This window comes from Pyrus communis, chromosome 5, assembly GCF_963583255.1.
Source record: "Pyrus communis chromosome 5, drPyrComm1.1, whole genome shotgun sequence".
Classification (NCBI taxonomy): Eukaryota; Viridiplantae; Streptophyta; class Magnoliopsida; order Rosales; family Rosaceae; genus Pyrus; species Pyrus communis.
The window spans coordinates 24555113-24570143 of NC_084807.1; the positions used below are offsets into that span (position 1 = coordinate 24555113).

The window sequence follows — 15031 nt, forward strand, 5'->3', positions numbered from 1 at the left end:
ACAGACTTCCCTTCAACAAGGACACAAGTTCTCACTCTCAGAGGTTTATCCAAATCTTTGGAGAAGAGGTCGTTCGGGGATCCCGGAGACATCACATCATCCCTAAAAGATGGCACAAGGATCCGCCCGGCCTCCAGAGTGGAGATTGCTGAACGGCGCAAGAACGAGAAACGGTGGCAGGGTTTTAGTGACAGAGTGTGTATTACTAGATCAACTAATCATGTGCAGATCAATTCCCGAATCTTTTCTCCTCCTCCAATATAGGTGGTACAAAAATTGACACATTACCTTTACTTTTTGAATGTCATGTTCTCCCTAATAAAGGGAGAGTGGGAGGTTGTATGTACGTGCACAAGTGCGGACTAGATTAAGAAAACCATGAAACCCAACCACACGTGAAGGCAAATCCTAAACGAGGTGTTGGTGTAGCTGGTGGAATCGAAAAGAGAGTCGGTCCACCCTCTCCGCATTTAACCCGAATTTCATCCCAATTTCAATTTCGAATTTCATTCAAACCCGAAAACCCTTCCTCAATTCTAACAGGATAGTCATAATAAAGAAGGCAGAGGAAAAGTCACGCTTTCCACACACTCACGAAACAAATTCCACACGCACTTTGAAGCTTTGAAGCTTTGAAGCTTTGACTTAGACCGAATTCCACACTCACGAAACAAAGCAGAAGAAATGTCACGCTTTCCTCCCTCAGCCAACAGCAATATAAATTCCCAAAGCCTTCCGTTTCCTCGTAGCTTCAAGCTCCTCTCACTTGAGGTTCCTCAGCAGTTTTTCTCTCTCTTAACAACAAGCACACAGATTATCCTCCTCCTACCATCTCTCAGTCTCTGTCTCTGAAGATTTGTTGAGTGCTTTAAACTTTAAAGGTAAGGAAAGGCTTTCTGGGTTTGATTGTTTGAGTTTTTTAGGACTTAAAGTTTGAATCTTTCTGTATTTGGATTGAGTTTTTTGGAGTAATTTTTTTGTGATTTCAATTGGGTTTTGTGAAATATTTTTGGGTTTTGAGTTGTTTGGGTTGAAGTTTTATATTTTGGGTGTCTGCACTGATTTCTGGGTTCTTTTAGCTTACAATTCAATATTTAAGGAGAAAATTATTGAGATTTGTGAAGTTTTATGAATATTTCTGGAACTCAATAGGAAAAACCAACCATATAATTTTTAAGATTTAGCTTTTGGGTTTGTTTCTGAGGAGGTGGGTTGAATTTTTCTGTTTCTCATGTTGCGGAAAATCTTAGATTCAACAACTATCCAGCTGTGGAAGTGCTTTTTTTTTATTTTTTATTTTATTTTATAATTTTATTGGATGATATGAACAAGTTTACATATAATCAGCTTATTTAAAGCCGCTATCAGTTAATGATTTTGAGTGGTATATTGAACTTTTTCTGTTACAATGATGCAGGACTTGGGAGATGTGCAAGGGTTCCAAAGATAAACTCAGCCCCTCAAATTTTGTCATGGAAAGCGAATTCCAGAAGCAGAAATCGGTTTTGGTCGAATTGTCCGCCTCGCACAATCTCGATGCTTTCAGGACTGAAGTAGAAGGGTAACATTTTTGAAGAATTATTGCAAGTGCCAAAGTTGTTTGTTGCGTTCCCCAAACTTTCAACCACGGCATGCATGCGGAGACCAGCTGTGCAACCACTAAAATCAACTCCTTTCTTTGCGTCAACTTACGGTTACATAAATATCCAGAGCTTTCTCTTGCAGCCTAGCTAAGATGGAGTTCTCAAGTATTCATATTAGCATTTGGTTTATTTTCATGCAACCACTCATTCTTCTCTTTCTTTTTAGCTCTGCCTCCTCCTCGCATTTAGCGGGAAACGAGGTGGATAGGCTTTCCTTGCTTGCCTTTAAAGCTGAAATCGTGAACGATACCTTGGGCATCCTTAGCCCTTGGAATGCTTCGCTCCACTTCTGTCATTGGCCAGGCATCACTTGTGGCCGCAGACATCAGAGAGTTACAGTGCTCGACCTCCAATCAAGCGGGATGGCAGGCCACCTATCTCCCCACATTGGAAACTTGAGCTTTCTGCGGGCTTTATACCTCCATAACAATAGCTTCAGCCACACCATCCCTCCAGAAATTGGTCGTTTGTTCCGCTTGCAAAAACTACGCCTTGAAAACAACTCATTCAGTGGTCATATTCCATTCAACATATCAAGTTGCTCTAACCTCCAATACCTTGGCTTATTTGGCAACACTCTTAGTGGCGAACTTCCAACTGAAATTGCCTCATTGTCCAAGCTTCAGTTTCTTGATTTAGGAGCGAACAATTTTTATGGGAAAATCCCACCTTCTTTTGGGAATCTTTCTTCTCTTCAGATGCTATCTGTGCCTCAAAATAATCTCCATGGAGGTATTCCAAATGGCCTTGGCCAGTTGAAAAGCTTAGTGATTTTTTCCTTGGCTTACAATTATTTGAATGGTACCATCCCTCCCTCCATATACAACCTTTCGTCAATTAAAGTCATTTATTTGCTTCGAAACAACCTTCATGGAACTCTTCCTCCTGGATTGGGCCACACTATATTTCCAAACCTCGAAAAATTTGATTTCTATTTCAACCAATTCACTGGACCATTACCAGCTTCAATCTCCAATGCCTCAAACCTTTCACAATTTTCTATCTCACACAATAACTTTACTGGAAAAGTGCCTAGTCTGGCGCGCTTGTCAAATTTGTATTGGTTTACTCTAAATTATAACAATCTTGGACATGATGAGGAAGGTGACTTGGAGTTCATCTCTTCTCTAGTTAATTGCACCAATTTAGAAGTTTTATATATTGGCTTCAATAATTTTGGAGGAGTGCTACCTGAATCTTTCAGCAATCTCTCAACGAAGATCAGGGTGATAAATTTTCAATACAATCAGATACGCGGAAACATTCCCATCGGGGTTGGAAATCTTATCAACTTGGATACATTGAACCTTGATGAAAATTTATTGGTAGGCACTATACCGAGTTCAATAGGTAAACCGGATAAGCTTTATGACCTACATCTAGATTCGAATGAATTGTCAGGGAATGTTCCATCATCTCTAGGAAATCTAACTTCATTAAGCAGATTGACTCTCGGCTCAAACAATTTAAATGGAAGCATACCACAAAGCCTCGGAGACTGTAGGTTTATGATATATTTGGATCTTTCCCACAACAATCTTAGCGGTCCAATTCCAAAACAATTCATCAATTTACTTGTTCACTTGAATCTATCTGGAAACCAACTTACCGAATCCATTCCCTTGGAAGTTGGTAACTCACAGCATCTTGTTCTCTTGGATGTTTCTGAAAACAAGTTATCTGGTGAGATTCCACAAAGCTTAGGGAGTTGCACAAGTTTGGCGATTCTGTCTCTAAAAGAAAATTTATTGCAGGGGACAATTCCTAAATCCTTGAGCTCCTTGAGAGGACTTGAATATTTTGACCTCTCTCGCAACAACTTGTCTGGCATAATTCCCAACTACTTGGAGAGTTCCCCCTTCTTGCAGAATTTGAACCTTTCATTTAATGATTTTGAAGGTGCAGTACCAATCCAAGGAGTTTTCATGAACACAAGTGCGGTATCTGTTGTGGGAAACACAAGGCTTTGTGGAGGTATACCTCACTTAAGATTGCCCAAGTGCATCTCCAGTCAATCCAAGCGAGGGTTATCTCCTAAGCTGAACTTAATTATCTCAGTTTCCTGTGGGGTTGTCGGCTTGGTCTTAGTGTTGTTACTGGCGCTTCTTTATCGATCAAGAAAAGCTAGAGCGCTTAAGTCAACTTCAGGCTCATCACTGGGGGTTTCACTCTTGAAAGTGTCCTATGGAAATCTCCTCAAAGCAACTGATGGGTTCTCCGCTTCGAATCTTATTGGTGCTGGAAGTTTCGGGTCGGTGTACAAGGGAATTCTCAACCAGCATGAAGAAAGAAATGTTGCCGTGAAAGTACTAAATCTTCAAACTTCAAGAGCTTCTAGAAGTTTCATAGCTGAATGTGAAACCTTGAAAAGCATTAGGCACCGAAATCTTGTCAAGCTACTAACTGCTTGTTCAAGCATTGATTTTCAAGGAAACGATTTTAAAGCTCTGGTGTATGAGTTCATGGTGAATGGAAGCCTAGATGAGTGGCTGCACATATCATCTCAAGGAGTACATAGGCTAGCCAATCTGCCGAAGAATCTGAATCTCACTCAAAGAGTTAACATTGCCATCGATGTAGCATGTGCTCTGGATTATTTGCACAACCGCTCCCACATGCCAATAGTTCATTGTGATATAAAGCCCAACAATATTTTGTTAGACAGTGACATGACTGCTTGTGTTGGTGATTTCGGTTTAGCAAGGTACTTCCGGGATGCTTCTTGCCCATCTCCTTTGCACGAAAGCAGTTCCAGTGTCATAAAAGGCTCCTTAGGCTATACTCCCCCAGGTAAATTTTCTTTTACATATATAAACATATATACATACATATAATATATATATATATATATATATATATATATATATATATAGCATGAGTTTTTTCAAGCCACGCTTACGAACAAAGCTATGTTTTTGTGCATATAACTTAAGAGTATGGAATGGGAAGCGAGGTGGCAACATATGGCGACGTGTATAGCTACGGAATATTGTTGTTGGAGATGTTAACTGGCAAGAGGCCGACAGATGAAATGTTTAAAGATGGTATGAACCTGCACAGGTTTGTTTCGATGGCTCTACCAGGACGTGTGGAAGAAATATGTGATCCACTACTTGTTGAAATAAAAGAAAGCAACAACAGTACTAATCCCAGAAGTAATAGGGGGAATCATGCCCCAAATGATCAACGAAAAAGGGTTGTGGAGTGCTTGACTTCGATTGCAAGAGTGGGAGTGGCTTGTTCTATAGCAATGCCGAGGGAGCGAAAAGACATGAGCAATGTTGTTGCTGAATTGAGTCTAATAAGGGACGTGCTAACTGGATGCCGAGTGAGCGTCTCTGATCAAGGCCTATGTAGTGAGAAATAATAGAGCCTGTCATCATGATTTTGACTGCCGTGAAACTTGGACAGTAGTTTGCGTGGAGTGGTCTGTCGGTTTTAATATTTTTGCAGTTGCTTTTATTCTATGATTTGTGAATGATCTTTGTAAGATCATCTTTGTGCTTGCTTGGATGTCTATTTAAGTATATTGTTCTGTCGGTTTATTCTATGATAATGTAAGCACTTGTAGGTCCTTTCTAATGTGAGATTCACACTCTCAACATACCTCTTCATGTGTGGTGTCATTTAAGTTTAGTACATAAACGACACGTATTAGGCAACGTGAGATTACTTGGACTCGTTGATCATAAAATCAAATGAAATATAAAGAGTATCTTAATTCTTTATAAGCAAACACATACAAGATACTTTTAATTTCAGCAAATCCTAAATGAGGTGTTGGTGCAGTTGGAATCAAAGAGGGAGTCGGTCCACCCTCTCCGCATTTAACCTGAATTTCATCCTAATTTCAATTTCGAATTTTTCATTTAAACCCGAAAACCCTTCCTCAATTCTAATAGGATAGTCATAAAGAAGTGGCCCTTGCTTTGAAGCTTTGACTTTGACCAAGTTCCACACCCTCACGAAACAAAGCAGAAGAAAAGTCACGCTTACCAGTATTTGGTCGAGATGAGGTATTTACAGAGAGGTGGTCGGCCTAAGTGTAGGGTTTTTTTCTACATGTGGTAACTTCTCATTGATCAAAGTGAGTCATTAGGATTGATGATGAAAGAATAATCTCATGATATTAATTATAAGATAGTATCTTGGGATGATGATGATAGCATTTTGATTGATTGTTATGAAAATTCCTTACTTGTTTGAATGGATATTTAATTAGGATTGTATTAATTCTAAGATTTGGTGATTAATTCTATCTTTAATACATTTGATCATTTCCTGCCATGAGCAGGGGAGCTTGATGTTGTCATACTTGCTTAAATCTGAAGTTGAACTGAATGTGAGAATATTTGAGGGCTCTGCCCATTTAAAGAGTGCATTCTTGTCTCTTCGGAAAAAAGACCCACGTATCATCTTCACGATTTTTGAAATTATTTTAATCTCCACAACTGTAAAATATGTGTATCTGTTTTTCCAAAGTCTGAAATTATTGAGAGAGCGGCCAACATTATATATAGCTGGAAACTTATTCATATATAGAACAACCGTACAATGTTTTTGCTGCTTGTATTATTAGCTTCTACCTTAACAAAACTGATTTATTATTTATCATCTGAAAAATGGAAAGGCCTGCAATAAACTTGTAACAAATGAGTAAGGACCACTTGTCAAACTTAGGAAGCTCTTAACGTTTTGTTGCAGAGTTCAAATCTTCTACATTCATTTTGTGTGCGCCCGTTCTTTAATTCCTATTATTGATTGGCGTGTTAAGTTTATAACAACATAATCAAAGATATTAAATTTATGAGCACGTATTAATCAAAGGTAAAAGCCGCGTAAAAGCTACACACAAGATGACGTAGATTATTTGAATCTTGCTTGCACGAAGGGATTGAAAAATCAAGTCAGTAGTCCAACAGAGCTTGAAGCATTACAATAACATTCTGTCACACTCATCATGATATTATTAATTTAGTACTACTAAATAAATATTAATTATACCCCAAAAAAAAAAGAAAAAAAAAAAGAGAGAGATAATATGCAGAACAGAAGGGCTTTTGACAAACGTCAATGTGGAAGGCTGAGTCAGAGATTCCAGTAATGTTGTTTCTGTTCCCCACCCCCCTAAAGTCTAAATATAAGAGATGAGGAACGCGCTTAAGCTTTAAGCGTGACAGCTTGGATTTAATTTCCAGGTCTATAATATTTATATGCAACATCTTGTATGTTGCTATTCGGTCAAAACAATTGGTCCGACCTCTTCATGCATTTCATTCCCAATCCCCTCACCTCTTATCTTCAATCTACTCGCGCTTCCTCCTTCTAGTCATTCTGAAAATGGTGTTGTGACTAGCAGATATAGGATTTGAACATTGAAGGGTTTAATGTTAAAGGTCTAAGTTTTTAAATAAAAACAGGGTGCAAAGCGCACAAATAAAATTTAATTTATTCATTGAGACATTTCATCGAACACTTGGTGTACTTATTGTCGTCAGTTGAACCTGGTTGCGTGCATATCAACAAATATCAACGTACGTGGAAGCAATTTGATGAGTGCGGAAAAAATTTGTCAAGCGCTCTCAAAGCAACGTATCGAGTGCTGCCAAGATATGCATAGTAGTTATTACATCAAATACCTGGTGGACACAAAAAAAAACTTGTACCAAACATTCGAAGAATCCTCATAAGACCTTCAAATGTACATTTTTCGAACTTCAGTCGGTCCTGAGACCACCTTGGTCCTAGTGTATATCCGTCACTGGTTGCGAGTGTTGGCATGAGTTTATATTTTTGTATTTATTGGCTCAAGTCATATTTTTTTAGAATGTCACGTGATTTACAGAGATAACAAATGGAAAGGATCATTTTGTAGTTGAATAACTGGCTAGATTTAAGATATTCCAAAAAAAAAAAAAAAAAAGGTTTAATTTCAAAATCTTATCCAAATTAAAGATAGAAGATGAATTTCAATTAGTTATGAATGAGTCTTGTAAGTTTTCCTTTAAATATATATATATATATATATATATATATATATATATGTTTGAGTATTCATGTCAAAATATGTGGCAACAAAGCATGAATAAAATGAGTTTCATTTCGGACAAACGTATATAAATATGTATTATTATCCATTTTTGAAGGATCATACAAGCTCTCAGACTCAGAGGTTTATTCAAATCTTTGAAGGACATCCCGGGTCGTGCGGGGATAGCCGGCGACATCACATCATCCTCAAAAGATGGCACAAGTTCCTGATTAGTTCTTATCCGCTTGAAAATATTACCAGGGGACTTGAGACCACAGTTGCGCCACCTTCTGGACGTCGAAGCGTAGGAAAAAAGAAAGGACAAGGATCCGCCCGCCAGGTTGGGAGATTACCGAACGGCGCAAGAACGAGAAACGGTAGGTAGCAGGGTTTTAGGGATAGCGTGTGTCGCGCGTTAGATAAAATAACAAGAATTTGAGATAATGGTGTTTGATGATAAAATTTAGTCATGCGTGTCAATGGCTTTCTAGTTGTGTCATTCTTTATTTACGAAAATATTGTTACAATAAGCAGCTTACTTACTTATAATAAGCTACGATGAATCTCAATTTAGTATCAAACTCATTAGGTTTCGGATATATGATTAAGGAAGTTGAAATTTCATTGTAAAATTTATTGACAATATAAAAGTAGTGAAACTCTTTATAAACACTTGCAGGTCATTTCTAATGTGAGATTCACACTCCCAACACGTCTTTCCATGCGTGATGTCATTTAAGTTCAGTAAATAAACGACACGTATTAGATAATGTGGGATCACTTAGAACCGTTGATCATAAAATCAGGTGAAATATAAGGAGTAACCTAATTCTTTATAAGCATGCACATACAATGTGCTTTTAATTTTTCAGTGTGAAACTTACACTATCACCATGTGATAACCGCATGTAAGACATCTTCAAACCACCAATATGTGTATTGTTAGATCAACTAATCATGTGCACATCAAGTTTCGAATCTTTCTCCTCCTCCTCCAATATAAGTGGTACAAAAATTAACACATTACTTTTTGAATGTGATATTCTCCCTAACCAAAAACACACTAAAAAAAGAGAGTGGGAGATTGTATGTACGTGCACAAGTGCGAACTAGATTAAGAAAACCATGAAACCCAACCACACGTGAAGGACAACTCCACTTTGGACTTGAAGGGGATTTAGTTCAGCAAAATCATAAACGAGGTGTTGGTGCAGGTGGAATCGAAGAGGGAGTCGGTCTACCCTCTCCGCATTTAACCTGAATTTGATCCCAATTTCAATTTCGAATTTCATTTAAACCCGAGAACCCTTCCTCAATTCTAATAGGATAGTCATAAAGAAGTGGCCCTCGCTTTGAAGCTTTGACTTTGACCAAATACCACACACTCACGAAGCAAAGCAGAAGAAAAGTCACGCTTTCCTCCCTCCTTCCTGTGAGACCCTCAGCCAACAGCAATATAAATCCCCAAAGCCTTCCGTTTCCTCAGGGCTCCTTCCAAGCTACTCTCACTCGAGGTTCCTCAGCAATTTTTCTCTCTCTAACAACAAGAACACAAATTATCCTCCTCTTACTATCCCTCACTCTCTCTCTGAAGATTTGTTGAGTGCTTAAAACTTTAAAGGTGAGGAAAAGCTTTGTGGGTTTGATTGTTTGAGGTTTTTAGGACTTAAAGTTTGAATCTTTCTATTTGGATTTGAATTTTTGGGTACAATTTCTTGTGATTTCAATTGGGTTTTGTGAAATAATTTTGGGTTTTGAGTTGTTTGGGTTGAAGTTTTATATTTTGGATCTGGGGTTGTCTGTCTGCACTGATTTCTGGGTTCTTTTAGCTTACAATTCAATATTTAAGGAGAAAATTATTGGGATTTGTGAAGTTTTATAAATATTTCTGGAACTCAATAGGAAAAACCAACAATATAGTTTTTAAAATTTGGCTTTTGGGTTTGTTTCTGAGGAGGTGGGTTGAATTTTTCTGTTTCTCATGTTGTGGAAAATCTTAGATTCAACAACTATCCAGCTGTGGAAGTGCTTTTAAAAAAAAAAAAAAAAAAAAAAAAAAAAAAAGTTGGATGATATGAACAACTTTACATATAAGCAGCTTATTTAAAGCCGCTATCAGTTATTGATTTTGAGTGGTATATTGAACTTTTGCTGTTACAATGATGCAGGACTTTGGAGATGTGCAAGGGTTCCAAAGATAAACTCAGCCCCTCAAATTTTATCATGGAAAGCGAATTCCAGAAGCAGAAATCGGTTTTGGTCGAATTGTCCGCCTCGGACAATCTCGATGCTTTCAGGACTGAAGTAGAAGAGAAGGGTTTCCATGTTGACGAGGCTGGCTTTTGGTATGGAAGAAGAATCGGGTCAAAGCAGATGGGGTTCGAAGAGAGGACGCCGCTTATGATTGCTGCCATGTTTGGTAGCACTAAGGTTTTGAAGTATATAATTGAGTCTGGCATGGTTGATGTCAACAGGTCCTGCGGTTCAGATAGGGTCACTGCCCTTCACTGTGCCGCCGCTGGCGGTTCCACTGCTTCACTTGAGGTTGTCAAGCTCTTGCTTGATGCTTCCGCTGATGCTAATTTCGTCAATGCCTACGGAAACATGCCCGTTGACGTGATTGCCCCGGCTTTGAAGTCGCCCTGCAGCTCAAGAAGGAAGGCCATGGAGATGCTGTTGAGAGGTGATAAGTCGGTTATGGAAAGCGATCAGATTGCTATCGAAGAGGGAGACCAACAGAAGGTTTCGAGCCCCCAGATGCCGAAAGAGGGAAGTGATAAGAAAGAATATCCTATTGATATTTCCTTGCCTGATATCAACAATGGGATATATGGTACAGATGAGTTCAGAATGTTCACTTTCAAGGTGAAGCCGTGCTCGAGGGCCTACTCTCATGACTGGACAGAGTGCCCTTTTGTTCATCCAGGCGAAAACGCAAGGAGGAGAGACCCAAAAAAGTACCCATACAGCTGTGTTCCCTGCCCCGAGTTCCGCAAAGGATCGTGCCAGAAGGGAGATGCTTGCGAGTATGCTCATGGTGTCTTTGAGTCCTGGCTTCATCCTGCTCAGTATCGAACCCGCCTTTGCAAAGATGAAACCGGTTGCACAAGGAAAGTGTGCTTCTTTGCTCACAGACCTGAAGAACTACGCCCGGTGTATGCTTCTACGGGTTCAGCCATGCCTTCACCAAGGTCCATGTCAGTCAGTGCTGCAGATATGGCAACCTTGAGCCCGTTAGCTCTAGGTTCGTCAGCTATGTCTATGCCGATTACATCAACACCGCCCATGTCTCCACTGGCAGCCGCTTCGTCTCCTAAAAATGGAGGTTTGTGGCAGAACAAAGTAAACCTCACCCCGCCTACCTTGCAGCTTCCCGGTAGCAGGCTAAAGAGCGCGTGTAGTGCCCGAGATTTGGAGTTGGAGATGGAATTGCTAGGACTAGATAGTCATTCAAGCCAACAGCAGCAGCTGTGGGATGAGATATCTCGTCTCTCCTCCTCACCGTCCTTCAGCAGGCTTGGAGAATTGAAGCCAACTAACCTTCAGGATGCTTTCGGATCCGTCGATCCTTCTTTGTTGTCTCAATTGCAGGGACACTCTCAAAAGCCTTCAGCACCAACCCATCGCCAAAACATGAACCAGCTTCGTTCGAGTTACCCAACCAACTTGTCATCCTCTCCGGTGAGGAAGCCCTCATCATTCGGGCTTGACTCACCCAGTGCTCTTGCAGCAGCCGTTATGAATTCCAGGTCTGCTGCATTTGCACAACAGCGGAGCCAGAGTTTCATTGACCGCGGAGCAATGAACCATCTTTCCGGGCTTAATGCCCCAGTTAATTCTTCCACCATGAGGCAGTCTTCAGATTGGGGCTCACCTGGTGGGAAATTGGATTGGGGAATGCAAGGAGATGAACTGAACAAGCTGAAGAAGTCTGCTTCATTCGGGTTCCGAAGCAACAATGCCGGAACACCACCTGGCTTTAAGCCATCGGCAGTTGACGAGCCGGATGTCTCTTGGGTCAATTCCCTGGTTAAAGACGTTTCTTCTGAGAGGTCCGAGCTGTATGGTGCAGACAACAAGCAAAGGTATCGTCGCCTCAACAATGGGGCTCACGAAATGCTTCCGTCATGGGCGGAGCAGATGTACATAGAACAAGAGCAGAGGGCATAAGCAACGATCCTGTGCTCCGAGCATCCGCCGAAGAAATCGATACGTCGAAGTTTTATATTAGTCTTCCGATAAGATTTATAGTTCCTTGTAATCTAAGCAAAGGTGGGGAAGCTAAGGCCCTTAAATTCTGGGCAGGAGAAAGGATATCAAGTTTGGGCTGTAGAAATTGGAGAAATTAGATAGGAGGAGAATGCTCTGCTATATTTTTTTCATTAATATTGTATTTATTTATTTATTTATTTTCCCTCTCCATTGGGAGATGCTAATTTCTAGTTATCCACAGAGATGATAATTGCATCAGTGGCAGGAATGTATTTTTATTCAATCTGATCAAGTTTTGCAACTCATTTGGAAAATAAAGTGTTTCTGTGTTGTAATGTAATGATATTTCCATGTCTTATTCTTCAGTCTTGCTTTTTATGGATGTTTTACATAAGAGATTTAGAAGGCAGCAACAACTTTTACTAGGGGATCGAGATCCACTTTGGATCTCTGTGGCCGAAGCATGCGGACTAGAGATTTGGACCATTCAATTTTAATTGTACGCTCTATATTAGCCTAATTCACAAAGAATCATAAACTTAAATGACTCAAATCTCTCTCTTGAACGGTCTGGATGTTTTGGTCTATGTGCTCCAGACATAGTGATTCAAAGTGAATCTCAATCCTTTATTAGTTCGAATTCCATTTGAGACACAAGTTGGATACATGACACTGCAAGCATATAATGTGCGTCACCATGTGTATGCTCGTACGTATGCATCTCTTGTCACATAGCATTCAGCGAGAGGTCAAAACTTCTAAGTAATGCACAAATTATTAAAACATTGCATTTCAAGCCACTCATGTGTCTCTGCATATATCCACTCATACGTGAGATCTTGTATGACACGGCATATATCCACTCATATATGAGAAGTCTTGCATGCCACTGCATGTATCCACTCATGTGCATCTCTCAATAATGGGACTCAATACTAGAGGAATTTTTAAGCCCGATATCTGTGTCACGTAAGATTGTTCAAGACACATACACACAAAGAGAACCTGCTACATTCAAGTTCACCAAAATGAGCCATTATGAGGCGTGAACGCCGAGGGTCATCTTTGTTTGTGACAAACATACAAATTGGCATGACCGGCCGCACCCAATAACATCCCATGCTACTAGAAAGAGATTTCACTACGTTCTATAATATGTCACTTTGGCATTCAGAAACAACGAGATACTATTATGTGTAAAAATTAAAATACATGATATTGTATAATTGTTTCAGAATGCGACAATAACATATGAAAGTGTAGATGTAAGGCTGATGAAAAACAATATGGGGTTTGGACATTTATTATATCTAATTATCTACAATGGAAGTTGGGCAGTCAGTTCATGGAGGCGTACAGCACGCCGCCTTGCTGGAGCGTTTGAGTGCCAGCAAGGAAGGATAGAAAAACGCAGCGTTCCGCCTTTGTTTTGTTTATCCAAAATTTTTAAGTTAAAAGGGAATTTGGAAGCCAAAGGCGTGTGGGGCCCAGGGCTTTTGACTTTTGGGCAGCTTTTGGGTTGGTGGTCCATCCAGCCGCCCATGACTATTTTTTCTCAATCCAACAAATATATATATAATTAAAGTGACAAAAGTCCCCATAAAGGAAGCTTCCTCCAACGTTTCCCTTTTATATATACGTGATTAGTGACGAGGATGACACACCCACTTTCTTCTTGTCTTATTATATTTTTAAAAAAAATAATTTCCGCACTTTTATTATACAAAAAAAGATTTCAAGAAAAAGAATGAGTGATTCAGAAATTGTTTTTCTTTCTTTATTCTGGTTTAGACCTTCTCTAATTCTAGGCTAAAACTCAAATTTCCCTTTCTATTCTTCTCCAAAACTCAACCCAATCCAATGCTAAAATGTGGCCTAAAACCTAAAATTCAAATAGAAGCCAAATTTAGCACATGATTAGTGGGGTTGGCCCATCATATATGTATATTCTATTTAGTTTTATATTTATAAATACATTGAATCCAACGGTTAAGATCTAATTTGATGAAATTCAACGGAAAAAAATAATAATTTAACGGTCCAAATTTAAATCTAACAGCTAAAGTAATTAAAAAAAAATCTTTCATTTGTTTCATATTTTTTCATAGTGTTTAATGAGTTTCATAGTGTCGGTTAGTGATTTTTCAGTATTTGTCAAAATCTAAATATTTTTAGGTTAAAATGTTCATAAAATTAAATTAGGATAGTCTACATAATTTTTTATTTTAAAAAGTTTACTTTAAGAAAAAAAATTAGTCTAAATTCATTCTTTAATAATCTGGAGCTAAAATTTTAGGTCAGAAAGATTGGAGCAGAAAAGCTATTTCTGGGTTAAAACCTAAATTTTCTAGATTAAAAATTTTGAGTTTTAAATCAAAGGTTGGAGATGGTCTTAGGAGATTAATGTTGAAGGTAAATTGACTTTGGATGATGAAGGTGGTGGAGGTTGATGCAAAAGGTGAGTCATATTCAACTTCAAGCATTTGTGGCACTTTCTTTTTTTCTTGTCTCGAAGTTTTGTCCAAACTGATTCTCGTGGGAAAGTTTTCCACCGAGACCCACGTTATCAGCGGACTTCACCTAGCTTGATGTCTTGTTTGTATTTTATAATTAGTTGCGCTGGTATTTGTAAGACATTTTGTTTCAAGTTGTGTGATGTTAATCAGACAACATGTCATTTAATTAAGATGCAATTTTAGTTCTTGATATTCACATTTGAGTTTTGGATAAATTCTTATCCTATTATTATTTTATAATTTTTTTTTTTTAATCAACGATATTTTTTACATTAAGGAAGAAGGGTAGGCTTAGCCTTACAAAAACTAATGGAATTAACGTACTACTTAATCAGTTGGTCTAACTCATATCTGCGATATCATGACTTCACTTCCCTCCACAAGGACAACTTTTTGCCAAAATTCTTAAATAAATATTCTATGATGTTTAACAAATTATCTTAATAAAAAAAAACTAGTAAAGATGTTAATAGAATTTTTTTTTTTTTAAAAAAAAAGTACTAGCAGCAAAAAACGCGTGAGACTTTCTCTCTCTTAGTTTCTCAACCTTGCAAACTCCTTTGTCGCCGGTCCCAGCCTTTGGCTTGGGTGCCGGTGGCTATCCTTGTCCAAGTTTCTTGTTCTCCTCT

The 15031-nt window shown here is 38.8% G+C and overlaps 2 protein-coding genes across 2 annotated transcripts; both read left to right on the forward strand.

Moving 5' to 3' along the window:
• Positions 1–734: 734 nt before the first annotated feature.
• Positions 735–6221, forward strand: LOC137735512 (putative receptor-like protein kinase At3g47110). Its single transcript, XM_068474939.1, has 3 exons — positions 735–881; positions 1418–4433; positions 4577–6221. The coding sequence occupies exons 2-3, from the start codon at positions 1736–1738 to the stop codon at positions 5008–5010; spliced, it is 3132 nt and encodes a 1043-aa protein (XP_068331040.1). The 5' UTR covers positions 735–881; positions 1418–1735; the 3' UTR covers positions 5011–6221.
• A 2908-nt stretch (positions 6222–9129) lies between these two features.
• On the forward strand, positions 9130–12244 carry LOC137734969 (zinc finger CCCH domain-containing protein 29-like). The gene is made up of 2 exons (XM_068474310.1): positions 9130–9295; positions 9843–12244. The coding sequence occupies exon 2, from the start codon at positions 9853–9855 to the stop codon at positions 11842–11844; it is 1992 nt and encodes a 663-aa protein (XP_068330411.1). The 5' UTR covers positions 9130–9295; positions 9843–9852; the 3' UTR covers positions 11845–12244.
• Positions 12245–15031: the final 2787 nt, after the last annotated feature.

Bases quoted from the DNA above. Each gene is read 5' to 3' on its own strand.
- LOC137735512 (XM_068474939.1), top strand. From the start codon at position 1,736: ATGGAGTTCTCAAGTATTCATATTAGCATTTGGTTTATTTTCATGCAA. The intron at 4,434-4,576 runs GTAAATTTTCTT...ATATAACTTAAG, and splicing joins CTTAGGCTATACTCCCCCAG to AGTATGGAATGGGAAGCGAG.
- LOC137734969 (XM_068474310.1), top strand. From the start codon at position 9,853: ATGTGCAAGGGTTCCAAAGATAAACTCAGCCCCTCAAATTTTATCATG.